This window comes from Stenella coeruleoalba (genome assembly GCF_951394435.1).
Source record: "Stenella coeruleoalba genome assembly, chromosome: 20".
Classification (NCBI taxonomy): domain Eukaryota; kingdom Metazoa; phylum Chordata; class Mammalia; order Artiodactyla; family Delphinidae; genus Stenella; species Stenella coeruleoalba.
This window is the reverse complement of record NC_137166.1, coordinates 19,620,331-19,647,290: the sequence shown is the minus strand read 5'-3', so window position 1 is coordinate 19,647,290 and position 26,960 is coordinate 19,620,331. Positions and strand designations below refer to the sequence as shown.

At 40.6% G+C, this 26,960-nt stretch overlaps 1 protein-coding gene across 1 annotated transcript; it reads right to left on the bottom strand.

Annotated features, from left to right (window-relative positions):
- Positions 1-1,435: 1,435 nt before the first annotated feature.
- On the bottom strand, positions 1,436-26,598 carry NAE1 (NEDD8 activating enzyme E1 subunit 1). The gene is made up of 20 exons (XM_079908164.1): positions 26,487-26,598; positions 23,206-23,309; positions 23,056-23,116; positions 21,315-21,345; positions 20,500-20,571; positions 20,180-20,259; positions 19,476-19,585; positions 17,494-17,603; positions 16,516-16,578; positions 16,057-16,120; positions 15,081-15,172; positions 12,558-12,617; positions 12,331-12,464; positions 9,991-10,066; positions 9,712-9,751; positions 8,371-8,457; positions 7,446-7,538; positions 4,332-4,446; positions 4,197-4,246; positions 1,436-1,663 (listed from the first exon to the last, which is right to left on the bottom strand). The coding sequence occupies exons 1-20, from the start codon at positions 26,537-26,539 to the stop codon at positions 1,554-1,556; spliced, it is 1,605 nt and encodes a 534-aa protein (XP_079764290.1). The 5' UTR covers positions 26,540-26,598; the 3' UTR covers positions 1,436-1,553.
- Positions 26,599-26,960: the final 362 nt, after the last annotated feature.

Sequence of the window (26,960 nt, the reverse complement as noted above, 5' to 3'; positions counted from 1 at the left end):
GGCTTCAGAAGTTGTGGCACATGGGCTCAGTAGTTGTGGCTTGTGGGCTCTAGAGCGCAGGCTCAGTAGCTTGTGGCACACGGGCTTAGTTGCTCTGCAGCATGTGGGATCTTTCTGGACCAGGGCTCGAACCTGTGTCCCCTTCATTGGCAGGTGGATTCTTAACCACTGTGCCACCAGGGAAAGCCCCTTTTATTTTTTTTTAACATCTTTATTGGAGTATAATTGCTTTACAATGTTGTGTTAGTTGCTGCTGTAAAACAAAGTGAATCAGCTATATGTATAAACATATCCCCATATCCCCTCCCTCTTGCATCTCCCTCCCACCCTCCCTATCCTATCCCTTTAGGTGCACACAAAGCACCAGCTGATCTCCCTGTGCTATGCAGCTGCTTCCCACTAGCTAGCTATTTTACATTTGGTAGTGTATATATGTCTATGCCACTCTCACTTCCTCCCAGCTTACCCTTCCCCCTCCCTGTGTCCTCAAGTCCATGCTCTACATCTGCATTTTTATTCTCTACATCTGCATCTTTATTCCTGTCCTGCCCCTAGGTTCTTCAGAACCTTTTTTTTTAAGGTTCCGTATTTATGTGTTAGCATACAGTATTTGTTTCTCTTTCTGACTTACTTTGCTCTGTATGACAGTCTCTAGGTCTATCCACCTCACTACAAATAACAATTTCATTTCTTTTTACGGCTGAGTAATATTCCATTTTATATATGTGCCATATCTTCTTTATCCATTCATCTGTTGATGGACACTGGTTGCTTCCATGTCCTGGGGGAAGCCCCTTTTAAATTGTATTTTAACAAACAGTGACGGTATTAAGATGTCCACAGCTAAAATCTGCACGTGCCTTAAATTCATTAAGATTATAAGAAAAAATATTTTAAGCTATTTCTAATGTAACTCAAGAACTTTTTTTTTAATTTTTTAATTTATTTTTGGCTGCATTGGGTCTTCATTGCTGTCTGTGGGCTTTTCTCTAGTTGTGGTGAGCAGGGGCTACTCTTCGTTGCGGTGTGCGGGCTGTGCGGGCTTCTCATTGCGGTGGCTTCTCTTGTTGCGGAGCACAGGCTCTAGGCACGTGGGCTTCAGTAGTTGTGGCACACGGGCTCAGTAGTTGTCGCTCACAAGCTCTAGAGTGCAGGCTCAGTAGTTGTGGTGCACGGGCTTAGTTGCTCCACGGCATGTGGGATCTTCCTGGACCAGGGATCGAACCCATGTCCCCTGCATTGGCAGACGGATTCTTATCCGCTGCACCACCAGGGAAGTCCATACAAGACATTTCTATGTTAAGTAACTTTGAAATAGCAAGCCAGAAATAATGAGCTCAGTTAGAAATGGATAGCTTTTATTCTCTGAGAAAACCGTTTCCTTCCTCCCTCCACCTCAGCTCCCCAAAGAACAAGACTACATTATTACAAATGAGAAAAATGTTTATTAAGGAAACAACTTAACAGTTCTCCCTTAGCAGAACTTTACAGACTGGAGCACAACCTGAAGGCAATTACAGTTTCAATCATTAACACACTATAGGGTACTTATTCTACAACTGGAAAGTTGCTGAAGTTTGTGACATGCCACTATAAATGTAAGTATTATTAAAAATTACAAATTGTTTGGTGATTACTTTGATAACCTCTTGAGCAGCAGCTCCTGCAAGGAAAAAGGAGAAAAGCAAATCTTTGAAAAAGGTAAATTTCAAGAGTTCTATAAAAATATTCAATTCTGTACAGAAAACCTTTCCTTTCCAAAACCAAAGATGTTTAAAAGCAATCCAAAAGAGACATAACTTACTGAGTCATATCAAAACAAAGGACTACAATTTTTTATAACTATGTTATTAAAGGAAATAAAACTTTTGTTATATACATTCACACCCTGGCATATTATGCCACAGTTTAAAAGAAGTATTTTTAATTATGGTGGTTTAAAAAGACTGGCAAAATATATTAAGCAAGAAAAACTCAAAACAATAGTATGGATGACTGCACTTTTTTTAAAGGCTAAATATAGGCAGAAAGGATTCTCAAAGGATACCCTTCTGTTGCATTTGAATTTTACCCTGTGCATGTTTTATAATAAAAAGGGGGGAGGCGTTTCCCTGGTGGCGCAGTGGTTGAGAGTCCGCCTGCCGATGCAGGGGACGTGGGTTCGTGCCCCGGTCCGGGAGGATCCTGCATGCTGTGGAGCGGCTGGGCCCGTGAGCCATGGCTGCTGGGCCTGCACGTCCAGAGCCTGTGCTCCGCAACGGGAGAGGCCACAACAGTGAGGCCCGCGTACCGCAAAAAAAAAAAAAAAAAAAAAAGAGGGGATAAAGGGGCTTCCCTGGTAGTGCAGTGGTTAAGAATCTGCCTGCCTGCCAATGCAGGGGACACGGGTTTGACCCCTGGTCCAGGAAGATCTCACATGCCATGGAGCAATGAAGCCCGTGTGCCACAACTACTGAGCCTGCGCTCCAGAGCGCGTGAGCCACACTCCAGAAGCCCGGGCGCCTAGAGCCCGTGCTCTGCAACAGGAGAAGCCACCACAATGAGAAGCCCGCACACCACAACTAGAGAAAGCCCGCGTGCAGCAACAAAGACCCAATGCAGCCAAAAATAAATAAATAAATATTTTTAAAAAGGGAGGGTAAAGGAATATCTGTAATTTGGAAAGGATCTATATTAGATACCCAGACTGCTATACTCAGTAACAGTCTGAGTATATAGTAACAGTAACAAGTTTTAAAGTTACTATTCAAAACAAAACAACAGAAAAAAAAAAAAAACGACCAAGAAAACAATTTTTCATCTTTTATAATCTGAAGCTTCCGCTTTCACATTCACTGATTCAATAAAATTTGAGACTCTACTGTGTACCAGATACTGTCCTAGGCACTAGGGATACAGCAGGGAACAAAAGACAAAAATCCTTATCCTCATGGATCTTACTTTTCAGTAGTGAGGGAGAGAGAATTTACAAATAAGTAAAACGTCAAGTGACTAAGTGCTAAGGAGAAAAAGCAAGGAAGGGGGATATGATGCAAGAGGAGGGACTGTTTTAAATGAATCAGGGATGGCCTCACAGGGAAGATAATATTTTTAAAAAGACCTGAAAGAAATGACTTGTGCAGAATGATTATAGAATGCACATGTTATAGACCGAATGCATGTCCCCCAAAATTCATATGTTAAAGCCTTAACCCCCAATGTTACCATATTTGGAGATGGAGTTGAAGTCTTTGGGAGGTAATTAGGTAATTGAGGTCATGGGGGTGGGGCCCTCATGATGGGATTAGTATACTTATAAGAAGAGACGCCAGAGAGCCTCCTCACCTTCCTGCACAAAGAAGAGGTTATGGCACACAGCAAGATTGTGACTGCCTACAAGCCACAAAGAGAGGCCTCACCAGAAACCAACTATGCTGGCCCTGACCTCAAACTTCCAGGCTCCAAGGAGTTTTATTTAAGAGATGGTATTGTTGAGTTGGGTCCTGAAGAACAGGTAGATTTTAGACATGCAGGCAAGAGGGAAACTTAAGGCAAATGGGCCCAGATTGGGGTAAAGATTCAAGGAGCGGGAAATCAAAGGGCATGTCTAGGGGAAAAGCAAGTAACTTGAAAAAACCAAGGCCAGAAAGGCTGGGTAAAACCAGAACACAGAATTTTTTTTTTTTTTTGTGGTACGCGGGCCTCTCACTGTTGTGGCCTCTCCCGTTGCGGAGCACAGGCTCCAGACGCGCAGGCTCAGCGGCCATGGCTCACGGGCCCAGCCGCTCCACGGCATGTGGGATCTTCCCGGAACAGGGCACGAACCCGTGTCCCCTGCATCGGCAGGCGGACTCTCAACCACTGCGCCACCAGGGAAGCCCAACACAGAATGTTTTAAATGTCAAATGAAAGACTCTGGATTTATTTTCCGAGGACTACTGTAGTGTATATGTGTGTACTGCCAGGTGAGAGGGTTAAGTGAGAGACACAATCAGAGCTATGCTTTAGAAAGATTAATTACTCTTCAGGAGTTTAAAATGGACAGCAGTGGGAGAGATGGAAAGCAGGGAGACCAGTTTGGGGGGTACCAAAATAATCTAAACTCAATATTAACATTGTGCTTCACTGACCTCCCTAGTTATAACAGCTGGGAAAACAAAACTTCATAACTGTACTATATAACAACAGGTGACAGTCTTCTCATCTCTGGAACTCACCCCCTAAGAATGCAGCAATGGTGTGTGGTTCAGCAGCTCCGTATCTGCAACTACAGGAAAGGATGGAGACATGAACATAGATTAGCCTTATGACAGGACAGTATTGTCTCTTGCATTCCCTAAAAAAATACTCACAATTCATGGACATAATCATCTTTCACTATTATGGATAATCCATATTCCTGAAGGAAGCCAGTGAGACAAGACTTCAACTTGCCTATATCTTCTTCAACTTGATAGTTAGATACCCCTAAAATATATATATGCAAATTAATTTTCATTAAAATAAATATGTGACTCAAAATTATTGGCTATCTCCTTTATTTAATCCAGTTTTAGGTATTCTAGTCAAAACATTAAGGTGTAAAACTGAATTAAGAACAAAAATAATGGAAAGTATGAGACAAATATTTGCAGCTATCACAAACCTGTAACAATCAAAGAAACCGTCTAAAATCTATTAAAAATTTGAGTTTGACAAATCTGCTTTGTTCAGTGCTCCTTACCCAGTATCTAGAAGAGTATCTGACACGTAGTGGTGCTCAGTAATTATTTGATAGAACTGAATGAATGAGAAAGTAATGTCCTATTTATACCCTTTATAAAACTTATAGCGTTTACTACCCATTTCCAGGAGATTAAATGACATATATAAAACTATAATAATAGATAACACTTACGGAGCATTAATAGATGCTGGACATTGTTCTAAACACCATCTAAAATATTAATTCATTTAATCCTTACAGCAACCCTACGAAGTAGGCACTATTATCATCTTCATTTTACAGATAAGGAAACTGAGGCACAGACAGATTAAGTTATTTGCCCGAGTTACTTAGCTCATAAGTAGCAAAACTGTGATATGAGCCCAGGCAGTTCTTAATGATGAAACTATGATGTCTCCAAAGGTAAGCTATTATTATTATTACTGCTGGAAGGAAAAATGTAATTGCCATAATATCCAGGTATTACTAAAACCCTCTAGTTTATTTTTTAACCCCTCTAGTTTAAAAACTATCATTGGGACTTCCCTGGTGGCGCAGTGGTTAAGAATCCACCTGCCAATGCAGGAGACACGGGTTTGAGCCCTGGTCTGGGAAGATGCCACATGCCGCGGAGCAACGAAGCCCGTGCGCCACAACTACTGAGCCTGCGCTCTAGAGCCTGCGAGCCACAACTACTAAGCCCGCATGCCACAACTACTGAAGCCTGCACACCTAGAGCCCGTGCTCTGCAACAAGAGAAGCCACCACAACGGGAAGCCCGCACACCGCAATGAAGAGTAGCCCCCACTTGCCGCAACTAGAGAAAGCCCGTGTGCAGTAACGAAGACCCAATGCAGCCAAAAATAAAAATTAATTAATAAAAAAAAAACCTATCATCACTCCTCCTCAAAATAGTAGCATCTACCCTTTATTGAGTACTTAAAAAAAGCTAAGCAGTATGTTAAGTGATTTTCATACATCACGTATCTAACCCTTACAATCTAATAGAGTAGTTATTATTATCACCTTTCCATACTGAGAGAACTGAGACTTGGAGGGAAATAGTGACTCACCCAAGATCAAGAGATAATAAGTGATAGATAGAACTTGGATTTGGACCTAGGTTTAACTCCAAAGCCTATGCTCTATGTAATAGCTAATCTCCCATGATGGCTCCCCCATGAACACCTCTTCGTGCCCTGTGTGGTCCCCCTTCTGCTCTTAATCTAATGTGACCCTGTGAAGCCAACAGAACATGACATAAGTGATGCTGTGACTTCCAAGGCCAAGTCATAAAAAGCCTTGTACCTTCCACCTGGGTCTTTTGGAATGTTAACTCTGGGGAAGGCAGCCACTATGTAAGAAATCTAGGACTCCCATGCTAAAAGGAAGCCCCAAGTAGCCATGTGGAGAGAGAGGCCTGACCAGCACCCGCCCGCTTCCCCCACAGCAGTTCCGGATATCCCAACTAAAGTGCCACACACGTGAGTGAGCATGTCTTCTTGGATGACTCCAGCCCCAGGCGTCATGCAACTCCATGAGATCCCCTTCCCCCAGTGAAAACTGCCTAACCGAGCCCAGCCCATCCACAAAGCAATGAGACAGAAAAATCGACTGTTTTAAACTACTAAATTTGGGGATGGTTGGTTATGCAAGAGATAACCAAAAATACATTCTAAGCAAACAATACAAATAAAGCAATACATATTTGGTGTTTATTCCTTTTCCTTTTCTGGTAAGCTTGCTCATGAAGATTATAACTCAGTGGGTATACTACGTCAGTTGGGCAACAGGTTTTATGACACACCCAGAATGTGCTGCTATGCAATAATCCTGCACAATTAAAATTACAATCTTAATAAAGATACCCTGGGCAACTGAAGACCTTTGAGCATATGCCAATTCCCCAATTACTACATTAACAGATAACAAAAAATAGATACTGAGCAAAGAAACATCTTCAGAGTTCTGAGCTGAGAAATCACAGGCATACTTCTTGTGGTTTTCTCATTCCACTAAATCAAACTCAGTGTGAGTCTTAGAAGTAAACTGTACAAAGTGACAGGAAAAAATTTTATCCTATATGCAATCAACCAACAGTCCCCTGTGTTGAATCAAACACTACTTGCAACTGGTTACACTTAAAAAACAAATGGTATTTCCTCACTGAGACGAACCAGGTGTAAATTGTTTACAGTGTGACTTCAAGCATCACTACTGCAAACACCCCAAGAATCCTTTAAGATTTCATTCTATTTAAGTATTTATTTAAGATTTTATTGGGGACTTCCCTGGTGGCGCAGTGGTTAAGAATCTGCCTGCCAATGCAGGGGTCATGGGTTCAAGCCCTGGTCTGGGGAGATCCCACATGCCGCGGAGCAACTAAGCCCATATGCCACAACTACTGAGCCATGTGCCACAACTACTGAAACTTGCATGCCTAGAGCCCGTGCTCTGCAACACAGACAAGCCACTGCAATGAGAAGCCCGCACACCGCAAGAAAAGTAGCTCCCACTCACTGCAACTAGAGAAAGCCTGCGCGCAGCAACAAAGACCCAACGCAGACAAAAATAAATTAATTAATTTTAAAAAAAAAGATTTTATTGGGAATTCCCTGGTGGTCCAGTGGTTAGGACTTGGAGCTTTCACTGCTGTGGCCTGGGTTCAATCCCTGGTCAGGGAACTAAGATCCCACAAGCCATGCTGTGCGGCCAAAAAACAAGATTTTATTGTATTTGATAATTTGATTGCTATTCTTACCTGGATATCTACCATGTTGTTTATGAAATCTATCAACAGCCCGTAACATTAAGTATAATACTATCTCATTATCTGGATTGTCCATGCTGGAAACTGAAAGGAAAAAAATTTCAGTATAATTTGTGTAATTCATGACATAAAAACAAGGAAGGACTGAATTTACTATATACTCAAGTTTCAGAATACAAGGCAATTCTATCATAAAATTTAAATATTTTGTGACAATAAAATAGAAAATGATAAATAACTATAAAATAAAGGGAGATACGTTACTGAGATAAAACCCAAAGGTCTTATAGACTATTAGCTATGGTCACATAACCTCTACTATGGTAGTAGTATGCTCACTTTAGCTCTTCTACATATCACACAACTTACTCAGTGACCTAAATAGGATTTTATGTATGTATATATTAAGTTTTATATTTGAAATTATGACTTCTTGGATAGGTTTATAGAATAAAATTTAGAGTATAAATATTTACATTATCCTTTATGTTATCACCATACACTCTACTATACATTCTGTTATACACAAAATATTTATATCCTTAGAATTAATTAATAACCTAGCATCAAAAGGTTATTACTGGGGCTTCCCTGGTGGCGCAGTGGTCGAGAGTCTGCCTGCCAATGCAGGGGACACGGGTTCGAGCCCTGGTCTGGGAGGATCCCACATGCCGCAGAGCAACTGGGCCCGTGAGCCACAACTACTGAGCCTGCGCGTCTGGAGCCTGTGCTCCGCAACAAGAGAGGCCGCGACAGTGAGAGGCCCGCGCACCACGATGAAGGCTGGCCCCCCCTGGCCGCAACTAGAGAAAGCCCTCGCACAGAAACGAAGACCCAACACAGCCAAAAATAAATAAATAAATAAATTTTAAAAAGAAAAAAACCTCACTTTAAAACAAAAAAGGTTATTACTTACTAATTTCATCCTTGTTAACTGTATGCAAGCCATATTCTTCAGCTAAGGATCGACATCTCACCACTCGAAGAAATGCAGAATTGCTGCCTGAACACAGAAAAGACATTATGGAAGTAAATGGTTAAGATATATGACTATACCAATTAAGAAGAGGAAATTCTGTGTATCCTCTTCACAGACATGGAAGTATGAAGAAAAGGTTCTAATAGTTAGCAGAGATGGCACCAGAACACAAGTTATCTTAAATTCATGTCCTTGGCATTACAACCAGTTCAGCACTGACTACACAGGTGATGGCACTTCTCTGAGCCTCAGTTTTCACTTGTGAAATGGAGATATACTGTTTACCTTTGAGCTGTTCTATGGATCAAAAGTGTAACTGTGTATAGTACGTACCAAGCAGAATGCCTGATAGGGCTCAATGAATAGTAGTTTTTATCATTATTATGGACAAGCAGTACTGAAGGAGAGTGTTATACATACTGTGCTCTGAGAATATGTAAGGCTTTAAAAAAAAAAAAAAAAAAACTTTGTATTATGGAAATTTTCAAACATATTCCAATAGAGACCAGAATAATAAACTCTCAAATACCCAACACATCCAGCTTTTAATCTGGTATCATATAATCTAGTAGCACAAACACTAATGCATAAACACGGTGTAAGATTAGTAATGGAACAAAACATTGAAACTAAGCCTAAACAAACATGTTGAAGAGTCTTAAAATGAATAATTTGGATAAATAATTTTAAGGATGGGTAACACACAAAATGTAGACTTTTGCAGAAACTAGGGGTCATAGCTACAGGGAAAAATCCTCAGATGGCATGTAAAATAGATTTTATTACTCTTAAACTAACTCTTAAATTCCCTGGGCCTACTCAGGAGTTATCAAGAAGACCCCGGGAGCCTAGCCACTCTGAAACTAGATGGCAAAATTCTTAATTCTATCACAGTCATTTAACACTGATCGAAGTTAGTATTTAAACCAATACTGTCAATGTACATGTGACTCAAGACTTCACACCCAAAGTCTTCAGATAAAACTTTCCCAAGTTATTTAAAATGAGTAAGCTGAAAATAACTGTGTTACTGATAATTTTCAATTAATTGATCTTCATGTCTTTTTAGCATTAGATAAATATGCTCTACCTCTGACCAGTCTTAGAATACCCTCTCCATTTATTATGAGAAAAAAAAACCTTACCCAATAATTACCTATGTCAATACCACTGAGACCATGGAAAATTTTTAATTTCAACCATTTAAAATTGCTGGGAACATTTCCCATGGCACATTTTTATCAAACAAAATAAGGAAATTAAGTCAAGGTGACTTACAGAGTAATTTTAATTCTTTCTCTGAAATGGACTCTGGTGCCTGTAAAGAGATAAATGCAGATTTTGCTCCAGTATAAAAGCAGATTAACAGAGGGTGCAGCACAAAGCCCATCACTATGACAGGCCTTTTCATTAGCAGGTAAGTGAGGACACCTCTAAAGAAGCTTTGAGGCAGTGCCACACCTTCTCTCTAAGCCTTTTCTGGCTGGAGTTACATGATGCAATCAGTCCTATATGGAGCTGTACTGTCCATCAAAGGCAGTGTGCCCGGCAGCTTACCTGGCCTATAGACTGAAGCAATTTGGCAACGTGATTACCCACAGCAGCAGCATCTTTCTTTGCTTTTTCACGGTAACTGGAAAAGAACAACAAAAAGCTACTATTAACGAATATTTAAATTACCAAATTTGGGGACTTCCCTGGTGGCGCAGTGGTTAAGAATCTGCCTGCCAGTGCAGGGGACACGGGTTCGAGCCCTGGGCCGGGAAGATCCCACATGCCGCGGAGCAACTAAGCCCATGTGCCACAACTACTGAGCCTGAGCTCTAGAGCCCATGAGCCACAGCTACTGAGCCCACGTGCCACAACTACTGAAGCCCGCGTGCCTAGAGCCCATGCTCCGCAACAAGAGAAGCCACGGCAATGAGAAAACGGTGCACCGCAACAAAGAGTAGCCCCCACTCGGCACAACTGGAGAAAGCCCGTGCGTAGCAACAAAGACCCAACGCAGCCAAATATAAATAAATAAATAAATAATTACAAATTTAAATCTCACCATGAATCAAACAAAAAATGTCTTTCCCTTTCATGAAAAAATACTGATCTGAAAACACATCAAATGTGACAATGCCATGGAAATTCTACCAGCACCTGTTAGTGGTTGGTGATGGATTCTTGGACTGCACTAATAACCTAGGCTCCCTCAATACTAACTTAAAAACTGCCCTTCTAGAGAGATCCATGATCCATGCTTCTCTGACAGAGGACCTAACAAAATATGTTGCAAAAGAACACAATCTCCTTGAAGTCAAGTCCAAGGAAAGTTAAATACTTCAAAACTGTCCATCTACAAATTCATGTAAAACTTTTAAGTCTATTTACATTTTCACCCTCTAGAGATGATCAGTGTTAAGCTGACTACCTCTGATATGAGGTCATAATTCTTTTGTCCTCAACTGACTTTTCCCAAGTTTTAGGTAGTTGAACTTTTAGGCTAGGGCAATAAAGATGTGTAGGAGAATGACTGAGATGAAGCGCACAATCTGTCTAGGGAAGAGAGACCTTCTCTGTGTGTCATTATCTGGCCCCTGAAGAAACAAGGCCAGTGGCCCTGGATTCATCAGCACCATGCCCAAAGTACACAAGGGTAATATCCATTGAGACCTGTCCTTATGACAATCTACCTGGGTTCAGGCTAGTGATACCTGGATAGCAGGTGTCTATCTATAGTCATGAACTCTTTAAATTATGAAAATTAATGACAAAAAATTCATCAAAACTAAAGACTTCAAAGTTTTAAATTACAGATAAAAGAGAGTATAGGGCCATGGTTAAGAGTATAGAGGTGAGTTGCATAGATTCAAATCTTGGTTTTGCCATTTCCCAGTTGTCAGACCCTGAAAAAATTACCTCTACTATGTCTTAGTTTTCTCACCTGTAAAACTGGGACAATAATAGTATCTCTCTCATAGGGCTATTGTGAATACTAAATTAGTTAATACATAGAACAGCTGACAGCACAGAGTTAAGTGCTCAAATGTTAGGTTTTATCTTGAAATATGAAAAACAAAATCTGACCCTTCAGGGGGTATATGGGAACTCTATACTTTCTGCCCAATTTTGCTGTGAACTTAAAACTATTCTTAAAATTAAAATATGGGCTTCCCTGGTGGCGCAGTGGTTGAGAGTCTGCCTGCCGATGCAGGGGACACGGGTTCGTGCCCCGGTCTGGGAAGATCCCACATGCCGTGGAGCGGCTGGGCCCGTAAGCCATGGCCGCTGGGCCTGCGCGTCCGGAGCCTGTGCTCCGCAACGGGAGAGGCCACAACAGTGAGAGGCCCATGTACCGCCAAAAAAAAAAAAAAAAATATATATATATATATATATATATATATATATATATATTTTAAAAATCTGCCCCCTAAATTCTTTAGCTTATTTTTATAAATTTATTTATTTATTTTTGGCTGCATTGGGTCTTCGTTGTTGCACATGGGCTTTCTCTAGCTGTGGCGAGCGGGGGCTACTCTGTCGCGGTGTGCAGGCTTCTCATTGCAGTGGCTTCTCTTGTTGTGGAGCACGGGCTCTAGGCGTGCAGGCTTCCACAGCTGTGGTTCGCAGGCTCTAGAGCACAGGCTCAGTAGTTGTGGCGCACGGGCTTAGTTACTCTGCGGCATGTGGAATCTTCCCGGACCAGGGATAGAACCTGTGTCCCCGCATTGGCAGGGGGATTCTTAACCACTACACCCCTAGGGAAGTCTCTTAGATTATTTTTAAAGTGATAAGATTATAACAGGTTTCCATTTGATTTCTGATTTCTGGTAGACTGATAAAATATGTTCATCTCTAATATAAACAGATTGATTTTTCTACTACACAGTTTGAAAACAGGTGACTTACACATTTTGCAGTTTTATATATTTGCCTGAATCTGCAATCATATCAGGAATTGTGCCTCGAACAGGTAAACTTCCTTGACCCTCTTTGGCCACAAATTCCTTTAAGGCACGAGCTAAAATCCAAAATGTCGGAGTCTAAAAGAAGCAAAAAAAATTAATATTAAGTGACATCTGAATTTGACCCAAAGGTTAAGGTGTCATTATTTTTACTTTTTTTGTTATTGTTACCTGTTTGGTGATATTTATGCAGCGATCATCATTAAATATATCTTCAATACTGCTTGGGATCTAACAAAGGAACAGGAAACATTTACTTATAATAAGAATTAATATAAGTTCACTTTTATTTTCACTGCCCACTTTAACTTCCACTGCAATTTTCCAAACAAGTTCAAATACAAACTTAGACTTTTATTCAGAATCACCACCAGATGGATTTATTGGCGAAAGAGCGAATGGAAGAAAGTCCCCTCCTGCCCACTGCTGTTAGCATTAAAGACTGACCTATTCTCTTACATCATAAATAGAGTAAAGAAGGAGTCTAAGTAAATCTTTTTATAGTCATATTTGAAGACAGAACAAAGATAACAGACATTAATACCAAGCTAGATTTGTAGTCCTTCATGTTTTTCCATCTTGTCAAAAATCTGAAACCCTTACACCCTAATTAGTGACTGCTGAAAGAGACAACCACTCTGACAGAAATAAGGTAGTTAAATTAAGGACGTTTAATGCTAGCAAGAACATCATACATTAATAAAAACTATAGATTTCTTAGGCTTTGATTCTACTGTTGTGTGGAAAATAGAACTTTCTTACTGGTAATTCCTAACTGCTCTCTCTGCTTCCACTCCCAGTCCCCTACAGTCTTTTGACCTCACAAGAGCCAGAATAAGTTTTTTAGAAATATAAATCAGGTCACTCCATTCCCCTGCTCAAAACACTTTAGTGGCCTGCAGTGCCTTTATGATCAGGCCCTTTCTGCCTCTCCAAACTTAAATCCCTCCCACCTCTTTCCCCTTTGTTTACTTCATTCCAATCACAGTGGCTTTCATACTGATCCTTGAACAAATGCCAAGCATCATCCCACTTCTGGGCCTTTGCACATGTGCTTCCTTGGCCTGAAAAGTTCTTCCTCCAGACCTCTGCATGACACTTCACTTAGGCTTCTGCTTAAACACATCTCTTTGAGAGTCTCCCTGGCCCCTCCTGATCCCAGACCTCCTCTCCATCATACTCTACCCCTTTGTTCTACTCTAATTTTGTTCACAGCACCTGGTACATTTGTCTGTTTGCTTAGTTCACTGTCCCCCAACCATGAGAACCTTGTTTTTTTTAATTGGGGTAAATTTTACATTCAGCAAAATGTACAAATCTTTTTTGTTTTGGGTTTTTTTTTTTTTTTTTTGTGGTACGTGGGCCTCTCACTGTTTTTTTGTATTTTTGTTGTGTCCATTATAACTTCTTTTTCATTTCTAATTTTATTGATTTGAGTCCTCCCTTTTTTCCTTGATGAGTCTGGCTAAAGTTTTATCAATTTTGTTTATCTTTTCAAAGAACCAGCTTTTAGTTTTTTTTGTTTCTGTTTTTGTTTTTGTTTTTTGCGGTACACGGGCCTCTCACTGTTGTGGCCTCTCCCGTTGCGGAGCACAGGCTCCGGATGCGCAGGCTCAGCGGCCATGGCTTACGGGCCTAGCTGATCCGCGGCATGTGGGATCTTCCTGGACCGGGACATGAACCCATGTCCCCTGCATCAGCAGGCGGACTCTCAATCACTGCGTCACCAGGGAAGCCCCAAATGTACAAATCTTAAATGTAAAATTCAATGATTTTTGATAACTATACACATACTTCTAACCATCACCCCAACTGAGACACAGAAAATTTTCATTACCCCAGAAAACTGTGTGATTCACAGAGCACACACTTTTAATCACTCAGCAACACTACCTCATTGTCTCCAAAAAGTATGTAATGACACCTTGAGTGCTTTCCTAACTTGAAAGGTAGCATTTTTTCCTGTTTTAAATTATAAGAAAATTCTGGGAATTCCCTGGTGGTCCAGTGGTTAGGATTCCACACTGCTAACTGTTAGGCCCTCACTGCTGAGGGCCCAGGTTCAATCCCTGTCAGGGAACTAAGATCCCACAATCTGTGTGGTGCAGCCAAAAAAAAGATTAAAAAAAAAAAAAAGGATTAAAAAAATTATAAGAAAATTCTAACTTACACTACCAGTTGTATTATTCCAAAGTTCCCCAAAGAACTCACTGGCCAGAATTCAAAAACAAAACAACAACAAAACAAAGGGCATCTAAACTAGGTTATCCTCCAAGTAATTTTTAAGGTATACAATGTCATTAAGAACATCTTCCTATATATCCAAATAATTACTGTCAAAAGCAAAGCAGGGTAAGATTTAACTTTTCAGGCAACACTATTTTGGACCAGCAAAATACCACCTTCATTATATAATTCCTACCCCAAAACACTTATTATTCACAAATCATGTACTTCAAACAATTAATTTATATAAATCACTGTATCAAATTATATGCTGAAGCACTGAGATCCATTTTAACAAGGACAATACAGAATCTTATTAAAAGAATATTCAAGCTGTATTATAGACATTAACTTCTAACCAACTCTACAGTTTGAGAAATATTAAATTAAAATTAAAATCAACTATTTCACGTATGAGGACTTCAGAAAACACCTTTCATTTGTGAATACCTCATCAGCTCTTAATACCTGAGTTGTATTTAGTGCTGTGTTCACATTTTTAATAGCTTCTTCAAAATTCTCTTCATCTTCCGGAGCCCCATTTTCATTCTTTAGAATTCCTATTAAAATAGAAATTGATTAGCAAACGACAGCCCTTTTCTTTTCACTCTTTCTCTCCCCCCAGCATTATGGAGATAACCTTGTCAGATTCTGAAGGGAGGACTGGATACTGAACCTTAAGAAGAAATATGGCTAATCACTAGTCATTCTTTTTTTTTTTTTTTTTTTGCGGTACGCGGGCCTCTCACTGTTGTGGCCTCTCCCGTTGTAGAGCACAGGCTCCCGACGCGCAGGCTCAGCGGCCATGGCTCACAGGCCTAGCTGCACCGTGGCATGTGGGATCTTCCCAGACCGGGGCACGAACCCGTGTCCCCTGCATCGGCAGGCGGACTCTCAACCACTGCGCCACCAGGGAAGCCCACTGGTCATTCTTAAAACTACACAAGGAGTGGCTCCTTAACCTCCCGAGGAAAATAAAATAAAAGCTCATGATGGGGGCTTCCCTGGTGGCACAGTGGTTAAGAATCCGCCTGCCAATGCAGCGGACACCAGTTCAAGCCCTGGTTCAGGAAGATCCCACATGCCGCGAAGCAACTAAGCCCGTGCGCCAAAACTACTGAGCCTGCACTCTAGAGCCCACGAGCCACAACTACTGAAGCCCACGCGCCTAGAGCCCGCGCGCCTAGAGCCCGTGCTCCTCAACAAGAGAAGCCACCGCAATGAGAAGCCCGTGCACCGAACCAAAGAGTAGCCCCCGCTCACTGCAAGTAAAGAAAGCCCATGTGCAGCAACGAAGAACCAATGCAGCCAAAAATAAACAAATTAAAAAAAAAAAATCTCATGATGGCATCATCTGACAAAGGTGTTGACAGAAATTCAATAAACATTAGCTTCAAGCAATATGCTTTTCCAACTTTATACATTTAATCACATCCCATATTACCTTGTCTAATCAAATCTCTGAAGTCTTCTTTTTCTTTATACGTTTTAGGTATTCGTCCATTTGTCTAAATTGGGTTAAAAAAATTTTAATCTAGTTGTAAAAACTCAAAATATGGAAACTGAAAGTCCAGTTTCCCCCTACCCATATGAGATTTCATCAGCAAATCTATACCTTGGTGAAATCAGCTGACTTGATAGAAAACAGAAACTGTGGGCCATTTCTCTACATTCATTCCCCACTGCCAGTTTCAGAATGACATTTGTTCAAATTTCATTTTGTTAATAAAAATGTCAGTATCAAAAGAGAAACTGCTAGATTTAAACTAGCAGTTTAAATCAGCTGCCCTATAACCACATAAGGAAAAAAAATCAATGTCCCACCCCCTCCAATGAAATTCTTTATAATAAACTGAAAAAATACAGTCATATATGGAATTTCTCTTTTCAAGAAAGGACATACTTCACTATACCACTGTGCTAAATATTTAGCTATGATCACAATCCATGGAGTGTGGCTATGGTCCTAAAAATAAAAGAATCAAAGGAAATATCAGTATTAGTTAACATTTATTTTTCACTATACCACATCATTTTCAACAAATTCAACGATATTTATTAAATTCAATTATTCAACAATGTTTACATCTCTCAGTATATGTGGAATAATGAACGAAGGAAAATGAACTGGGTTAACAAAAACTGCTTTACAAAGATTTTGAAGGCAGTGTCCAATTTAATTCTAATAAGGCAGGTATATACTATGATTGTCCCCATTCTACCATTAAGAAAACTGTCTCAGGGACTGCCACCCAAAAATAAAGCTCAAGTATCCTGATTTCAGATACCAATCCTAGACTAAGGAAAAGGGATCCTTTCTGTGTTTTCTGATGAACCAAATACCTGCATTTAATTAATGGGTAGTCAGGGGGAAAAAAGTGTGTGTGTGTGTGTGTGTGTGTGTGTGTGTGTGTGTGTGTGTGTGTGTGCCTTAAATTACATGGCCTGTTATAAATATCATTATTTCTATAATGAAATATGCAGTTGCCTTGGTAATTCTCAAACACTAAAAATAAGTTTTAAGAGGAGTCAATTTCAACAAACACCACCCCAAATTCAAACTGTTTTAAAAAGGACATCTATTTGTTTAGGAAAGAGCCATGAAGAGGGCTTCTGGGATATGTTAATGTCCAATTTCTTGATCTGGGTGTTGATTACACATATGTTCAGTTAATGTACTTTTCTTCAATAAAAAAGTTTTTAAATTTTGGGGAAAGATAGATTTATTCAAAACAAATTAGGTACAATGTTGTTACTATGTGACCTGGATGACAGGACTATGGAGGTTTATAGTATTTCCTCACTTTGTAATTCAAAAACCTTAGGTTAAAAACAAAGTTTTAAGTATACCTATAAATGGAAGGTCACACACACTACCAACCTTTTTTTCCATATGATCCAAATCATAAGACTGAAAATGTTCTCTCAGTTCAGGAAATGGCTTATCCAGTCGTAGATCCTCTAATGCATTATCTGGATGAGATTCTATTACTGTGAAACAAATAATCCCAAAAGATAAACTTACTTCTTTAGCAATACTGCTGGCAGTACATACATTATAGGAACTTAGGAAATCTGTAATTTTTTTTGTGTGTGTGTGCTACGCGGGCCTCTCACTGTTGTGGCCTCTCCCGTTGCGGAGCACAGGCTCTGGACGCGCAGGCTCAGCGGCCATGGCTCACAGGCCCAGCCGCTCCGCGGCATGTGGGATCTTCCCGGACCAGGGCACGAACCCGTGTCCCCTGCACCGGCAGGTGGACTCTCAACCACTGCGCCACCAGGGAAGCCCGGAAATCTGTAATTTTTAAATGGGCATAGGGCCTACAGGTTTTTCTCATTGTTTTGTTCATTATTGAGTTAAATTTACATATATATATAAATTTGTATTTTACTAAATGCACAAATTTTAAGTGAACTATAGTTTTTTTTTTTTTGGACTATAGTTTTAATAAAAGTAAAACCAAGATTCCTTTAGTGAAGAATTTTCTTATTACAATTGGAAAAGATCAAAATAGGTAAAATTTGCGCTCCGATAGCACCCAACAACCTACCCTTCCTCCGCCTGTGGTCTTCAACAGACAGCATCACCATCCACCTAGACCTCTTCCCTAGAAATGTGATGGTCTTCCCTGACTTCGAGCTTCCTTGGCCCAGTATCAGTCCCTCCCCACATCCTGATGTCACGTCATACACAGCTCTCCACATAGGGGAGCGTGGGAAAGTGTGTAGTTTCAGTGAGTGTTTAGAGCTAGGCTCCATTCTGTCACTTGCTAGCTGTGTGACCTTAGGCAAATAGCTTAATCTCTCTATGCCTCAGCATCCTTATCTGTAAAAAGCAGATAAAACAGTATCAGCCTTACAAGGATGTTGGAAAGATTAAATGAAATAATCCACATAAAGGCAGGCACACAGCTAGCAATGTTAACCTTCATTACCATCTACCCCCTCTTCCCTATCCTTATAACATCTGCCCTCAGTCAGGGGCTCTCTCTCTGTCTCTCTCTTTCTCTCACCTAGACCACTGAAAATCTCCTAAAAGCAACCCTTGTCTCCAATCTTTACCCCTTCAAATCCATTCATTCTCCACCGGGTTTCAGAGTGACCGGTTTAAAACAAAATGTTTGCCTTGTCACTTTCCTACTTACAACTCCTAAATGACCCAGCACCACTGCCAAAAACTTATCCTCAAAAGCCACTCCTTAGCTGCCCAGGCAGATGCTACCAATGCCAATGACTGTCATTACACTAGCAGAGTACCTGGCTCAGAGCAATGCAGGAGTACTGAACGAAAACTTTATATGATGATTTAAGATTAAAATTTTCTAAATAAAGGGACTTGAACTGATGCAAGCCTGCCTATGGATGAGTTCAGTCTCCTATAAACACTGTTTCCTTGGAATAGTAGTTAGGTAAATGCCTTGCTTGCTGTGTGCAATTACACCTGAACTGGGGAAGCCTAATGCCTGTATGAGAATGGAATAGAATACTGGTGGGGGAAAAGGTGGCATATCCTTTCTGTGTCAGTGTAACCCACATACCTTGGCTCTTACCTGTGCCAGACATACATGCCCTATGTAGGTTAGGAGGCAAAAAAAGCTAGGTATTTGCATAGCTGCTGGGCCTCCTAATAAGATGAAGCAGCTGCACCTGTTGTATCTCCTGCTTTGTATCCTTCTATAATGCTAAGTAAAGGAAATACAAAGATTAAAGCCTACTGATTCTGACTGCCACTTTGAACGTGTAACCAGAGTTGAGCTGCTACAAATTTACTCTGTGATTTAAAATTGACTTTCTAAATTGTCAAGTTCCTAAAATTATAGCTAAAGCAACCAATAGGAAGCCCCATATGTGCAACAATTTTACCTGGATGTTCTTTTATAATGATCCTCATATAACCAACTAGTCCATATGTCCTACAGATCAAAAGAGGGATTTGGGAACTCCAGAGGACATCTGCTAAACGTAGTAATGTACTGTAAAAGAAGGCACAAAAGATAAGAACATAAGCAAATGGAAACATGCCAAATGTGAAAATGCTTTAAAATAAAGCAACTTTCTTACTAAATAATAAATGCAAAGGTATATCTATCGAATTTACATAAACAGCATATTTACATAAACATATGCTGAAAAGCAAGAAATTCCACAAGGTTGCAGTCTCAAAGAAAGTATAGACTAGAGAGATATGAAAACCTAGTCCTTTGTATTAGGGAGAATGCTACTGAAAGACATCTCCTAAACATTTCCATAATAAAGAAGAAAATATTTATAAAACCTTTGTATACAGCGCCAAGCACTCCCTATAGTTAATTCTAACTAGTTTTTTTTTTTCACTAAAAAAATAACCAATGTTCAATTTAACTGTTCTAAATATATTTTTTTTAAAGTTTCACATCTCAGTATTTTTCTCTTCCCTATCTTTTTAGTGCTGGAGATCTATAAGCACTTCTAATTAAAGATTTCTATGGAGTTTAAGAATTTTAAGGACCACAAACTCTGCAGTGAAAACAAAACTATGCAAATCTAATAAGAGATTAAAATAAAAACAAATTAACTTAAAAATTTACCTTTCAGGAAGCTGAGTTGCAACCACAATGGTAAACCTACAGAAAAATGAAGGATCATTGTCTAGAAGGTTTTCTGGACTCTAAATAGGACAGGGGAAAGAAAATCCAACAATTTGACAATCATATTAAAGATGACAGAAACAGTTAAGCTACTTTAGAACAAGTGAGGTAAATGCTAGACTCCAATGTTAAAATAATTCAACTCTCAACATAAATATACAAAGATTCAAAATTCTAAATTCCTAGGGCTCTGAATTACTAAAAAATTAAATTTCTGACCAGAAATAATAATGTGTATATATATACATATATATATATACCTCTTCCACAAAATTCCCAGAGACATCGTTATTTAATTCTTGTAAGAATTCCATGGCGGCTTGAGCTCGGTTCTTTTTAAAAACAAAACATTTTACTTGAATTAGAAAAAAATTTGGTTAAAATTAACCCCTTAATTTACAGATCAGGCAAAAACACTGTAAAACAACCCAAATTCCATGCACAGATATGACAACTCTGCTTTACATATTGTGTTTAAACTGGGACTAAACCAGAGTATTACTTAAAACAGAGCTAAACCATCATTATTCAGAATTCTTAAATGCTTACATGACTTGCACTCTACTTTTCTGATTAGGCAAATGACCAGAAAACCCTGGGGAGCAGGTAGGGAGATTCTGAGTCAAGTTGAGACTTACTCTAACCTCCCACATTTACAGTCCTGCACATGAGACGTCAGTCATTAAAGAAACAGTCATTTCTATTCAGAATACTACACTAAGTTGACCCATATGGTTTTGTAAGATTTTTAATATGAAATACAAAACTAAGACACATTCTGACTAACTCTTGGTAAAAAAAAATCTTCTTAACCAAAATACTCCAACCTCTGAACATTAACATCACTGAATATTTAACTTTAATACAGGATAATAAAAACACGAATAGTACTTCTAAGTTCTTAAACTACCAAGCATATAAAGATTTACGAGATCAGAAAAAAAATGAGATAATTAGCTTTTTTCTCAGAGGAATAGTAAGCTCTTTTAAAGTAAAGCTTTTCAAACAATCGAAACACAGTGGCATCACTAGATGTTCAAATACAACTATATTCTATAACAAACTGATTTTTTACCTTGCCAATACTGCTTCTCTGAAGGAAAAAACTAAAACAGAATAAAAACAAATTTAATGGCTTCTCTGACTATAAAGGAAAGGTTATTTGTAATACCAGGTGCATTTCATTCACAGTTTAAAACAAACTATATTTTAATTTCAGACTGTAACAGCCTTCCTGGAGGAAGAAAGCTGGATGAAACTTGTAACCAAAGACAGGCTAATAAATCAATGTTACCCAAAGTATGTACCACAGAACATGAATTTCACAAAATGCTCTGAGAAAAGGGTTCCCGGGCTTTAAAAAGTTTGGGAAACAACATATGTTATATTCTCTCTTGGAAATTCATAATATATGTAATACGCATGATGTTGAAGTCTTACACTAAAGAAATGTTTAGTTTCATTTGACCCATTTCCCAAACTCATTTGACCATGGAATCCATTTGCCCATTTAACAGCTACTGACCACACTTGGGAAATGCTGCATTGAATAGTCTGCTTTTGCAGGTAACTATAACAGATTTATTCAGGCTTCCTCCCACACATACCCTTGTTGTGCCCCAAGGTCCAGATCTGAGTCTGCTGATCAGAGTCAGGGTACCCTTGGAGCACAAGCTCAGCAGCTCCACAAGAGAAAGAAACCTCATTCTGTTCTAACCAACCAAGCAAGCAAAGATAAAAGAACTTTTTCTTTATAGATACCAATAAAAGGGTGTTGTGGTAGTGAAACTTGTATTACCACCCAGAGAAAAGATAACAAAGCTCAATGTGAACCAAATTCTGATTTCCCTTCTATTTACTCATTGTTGTTGTTTACTGACAAATATAATGAGAGACCCCAGACTCCAAGTCCCTGAAAAGGCAAGCATGAAATCCAAATTGGGGAATGCTCTGAAAGCCTAAATATGATCATCTTTAAAGAATGATATGCAGGCCATCTTTAAAACAGCATTTTTAGGGCTTCCCTGGTGGCACAGTGGTTAAGAATCCACCTGCCAATGCAGGGGACACGGGTTTGAGCCCTGGCCTGGGAAGATCCCACATGCCGCAGAGCAACTAAGCCCGTGCACCACAACTGGTAAGCCTGCACTCTAGAGCCCGCGTGCTGCAACTAGTGAAGCCCACGCACCTAGAGCCCGTGCTGCGCAACCAGAGAAGCCACCGCAATGAGAAGCCTGCACACCGCAACAAAGAGTAATGCCTGCTCGCCGCAACTAGAGAAAATCTGTGCACGGTAACGAAGACCCAATACAGCCAAAAAAATAAAATAAATTAAATAAATAAATTTATTTAAAAAAAACGAACAGCATTTTTACAGACAGTGTAGTGTAGAAAGAGATATACCTGGACTAAGCTTAGAAGACACCACAAACAAAAGGTAGCTTTTACTATCTTATAATCCGAAAATACAATTATTGTTAATTATATACTAACATCTAGGAATCAATATAAGGACTCAGGAAGGATCCAGATTTCACAAATAAAGTAATAATGACTACCCTTTTTCATTAATAACAACAATAAAGACAGTAATGATGGGTATCTTTTACTAAAGGCCTATTTGCCAGACACTGTGCTAGCACTTTACCTATATTAACTCACTTCATCCTTGCCATGATCCTAAGCATAGGGACTATTTCCACCTGGAAGTTAAGTCACCCTGATTGAGGAGTTGAAGCTGGAATTCAGGCCTTGCTCTCCCATGACAAGGCACTGCCTTCCCTAACATGCAGGTATTTGAAAAGAATAGAACATACTTATTTCCAGCATCTTCTCCGCTGACCTGATTTCCATCAATAATCGTAAATGAACCAATACCTGGGAGACAAAACAAGAGTCAGTCAAGAATATATATTTCTAGCTCAAAACCTTAAAGAAGTAAATCTACAACAACAAAAGTATAATACCTGGTAGTACCAAGTTTTTAAGAATTTCAGTTCCTGTAGCTGTTGCATTTATTAGGCAAACATGAGCAGATTCTAAAGCCTCTTGCCCATGATCACCCCACAACCTACAAAAGAACACACAAATTTAACGTTTTCAAAGCTTTCATGAAAACACAACTTTATTTGAATCATGATCTTTGATCTTTAAAGTGTTCTCGTATAGAATAACTGATGTGACAACCACGGCAAATATGCGAGACAGGAACAGCAGGAGGTGTTACGGGGATTATATAGCTGACTAACCTGAGACTCAAACAGGTTGATGACTGGCATGGTTAAAGGGGGGGTTAAATCAGAACTAAAAATTTGGTCTTCCAGCTCCTAGTCCATTATTCTTTTGAAGCCAGATAACTTACAGAACAGAAAGTCTTTGTAGTCATTAACATTAGAGAAGAACCTTAGATTTATTTATTATTATTATTCTTTTTTTTGGCCGTGTCACGTGGCATGTGGGCCATGTGGGATCTTGGTTCTCCTCCCAGGGATTGAACCTGCGCCCCCTGCAGTGGAAGTGTGGAATCTTAACCACTGGACCGCCAGGAAAGTCCCAAGAAGTACCTTAGATTTAAAACCTATTATTCTCTATTTCATTTCTCCTTAAGTTATAGGGATCCAGAATATTTAAGATCTTGACATAGGACTTATCACCATGACGTCTGCCAAGAGTGAGAAAAGATTTACCAAGAAAATTGAATTATCATCTGAAAAGCCTTCACACTGACTTCAATAAGAGTGCTTTAAAATGTAATTCCCAATGAACATTCTAATAGCATGATTAATAAATGCATATATTAAAAAACAGAAAGATGTAATAAGGATTAGAAATATATGTTATAACCTGAAATATATGTTATATCCTGTCACACCAGCATATCATCAACATGGCAAGGTACATGATCAAATAAGCATCATGACAGCTGATCCAACCTGGTTACCTTCGCCCAGAAAGCCTATTAACTAATGTATCTTTTCTTGTCAGTATAGGAACTAGTATAGGGGGAGCCCAAGTCATTAGAAAAGTTTCATAGCCTGGAGGACTGATAGACTTTAAGGTGCTTTCCCTGTCACCTGATCTAAAGCAGATTCCCTCTTTTTATGTAGCCCATATGTCTTCCAGAGCATATCACAACTGTAACTGCCTCATTTCGGGTTTTTTTCTTTAATTAATTTATTTTATTTATTTATTTTTGGCTGTGCTTGGTCTTCGTGGCCGTGCCTGGGCTTTCTCTAGTTGCAGTAGCTGGGGCTACTCTTCGTTGCGGTGCGGTGGCTTCTCTTGCTGCGGAGCACGGGCTCTAGGCGCGCAGGCTTCGGTAGTTGTGGCTCGTGGGCTCCAGAGCGCAGGCTCAGTAGTTGTGGCGCACGGGCTTAGTTACTCCGCAGCATGTGGGATCTTCCCAGACCAGGGATCGAACCCGTGTCCCCTGCATTGGCAGGCAGATTCTTAACCACTGCGCCACCAGGGAAGCCCTCATTTGGTGTTTTATTTGCTGAACACCCATCTCTCCATTCCACTCTAAGCTCCATAAGGGTCCAGACCACTCCCACTGTTCACCACTGGAACCCCAATGCCCGATACAGTGCTCTGCCCAGGATAAGTGATCACTGAATAACTGTCAAATGCATGGAGGAATAGCCTAGAAGAACCAGACAGACTGGAAATGTCTGTTTTTTCTGTGAAAGTAGGGCATACAGAAGACACCTGACATATTTGGTTGATGGATACCCGGGTAGTTGGAAAGTAAGCCTAAAAGAATACTGGTGCATCTCTAGGTAATATATTTCAAGAAACGGCCCAAACAAGAAATCAATCCTCTCTATTCTCTTGCTGGCCTAAGGAAAGCAGGGCCTGCTGACTGCTAGCTGGCTCAACAGCTTTGCTGCTTTGCTTGTAACCGCTTCCCTCTGACACTTCAAAGCCAATAAACAGTTCTCACGGTGAAAGGTAAAGTTTGGTCCTTAAATGGACTGGACTCAGCAAAAATGCTTTTTTGTCACAGTTACTTAGTAATCTAAAATATCTTCTCAGCTCTGTCATGTATGGTTACATCTGCATTCAAAACACAAGGATCTCCAAGAATTTACAAGAGGACACAAGTTGGTTACAAGGGCTCTGCCACCTTGCTTCTTTCCCCAGAAGCTCAGGAGCAGATAGTACCAGCTCTGAAAAAGCCAGAAGGACCTGAGTTTACAACTTGGTTCAAATACATGGGAAACTGGGCAGGTTACAGAACTTTTCTAAGACTCAGTTTCCCCATCTATAAAGCAGAGAGAATATCTACCTTCAAGGCTGGTCTCCGAATTGAGTGCATAAAGCCCCTAACACAGCACTAAGCTATAAGTACAAATGGGTTCCAGTCCTTAGGGACACACTGTAACTTCTGGCTTGGGGGCTCCAGAAAGGAAGCGGGCCAAACATCTGTGTTACTTCTGCTGCCTTAACACACAGAAGATGATCAATAAATAAGGAATGGGGAGTGTTAGGAGAAAAGGCATGGGAGAGGAAGTAGTCAAGAACCAGCCCGATGGCTTAGACCTGCAGTGTCCATTAAGGTAGCCATTAGCCACATGTGGCTAATGAATAAAGCTAGTCCAAACTGAGATGTGCTATAAGTGTAAAGCGCTGGATTTCAAGGACAGAATGGAAAAAAATGTTAAATATCTCGAATAACTTTTTATACTGATTATGCATTAAAATGGTAATAATTTGGATATATTGGGTTAAATAAAATAAAATGCATTATTAAAATTATTTTCACCTGTTTATTTTTCCTTTCTTAATGTGGCTACCAAAAAATATATATAACTACACAGGTGGTTTACATGAGACTAGCATTATATTTCTAGTGGACAGCTCCGGCTTAGAACAATACCTAAGACTCGGTGCTGCTCTCTGCGGCCGAGATGGGGTATTCCCGATCCCCTCATTCTGCAAAACGAGAAGCCTGAGCACAGCGAGGTGGAACTGGCAGCTGCCCCGATGACCCGGCTGACGCTGGGACGGTGCACCTCGACCTGCACACAGCGTGGCGAGCGGGCGGGCGCGCCCCTCGGGGAAGGCGAGTCCCGGCCCTCGAGAAGCACCGCCGGCCCCAGGCCGGAACCCTGAGCGCCGGCTGCACGGCCCGGCCCAGCCCGGTGGGAGGCCTGAGGGAGGCCCAACCACGCCGCCCGCCCGCTTAGCCCCGGCCCGGACGCAGAGGAACCCGCTGGCTCGCCCGACTCGGTGAGCCCTGGCTCACCTCAGCTGCCGGTCGTACTTCTGCTCCTTAAGCAGCTTTCCCGGCTGCGCCATGGCCGCGCCCGCCGCGCGGAGAACCGCCGGGCCACTACCGAGAACAGCCACCACCTCCACGAGCGCGCAGGCGCACTAAGCTCCCTTCGCTGCAGCTGCCTCCTGCGCGCTGCCCGCAGGGGGCGCCGCCACTGCACTGCGCACGCGTCGCCTGTACGCCAGGCGTGTGCGGCCAAAGCTCAGACTCCGGGCTGGTAACCTAGTCCTCCCCAGTGCACCAGCCCCTCTAGTCCGCCAGTCCGAGAATATGTACGCAGTAGCTGTGGGGAACTCGAGCTTTGGAATCAGGCAGATTTAGATTTTAACCACTTACTGGTTGTGAGATCTGCTCTTTACCGCTCATATCCTCAGTTTGTTCCTCTGTGCAATGGGGATAAATGAGCCTCCTTCACAGAGTTCTATTAGTCTTTAATGAGATTTT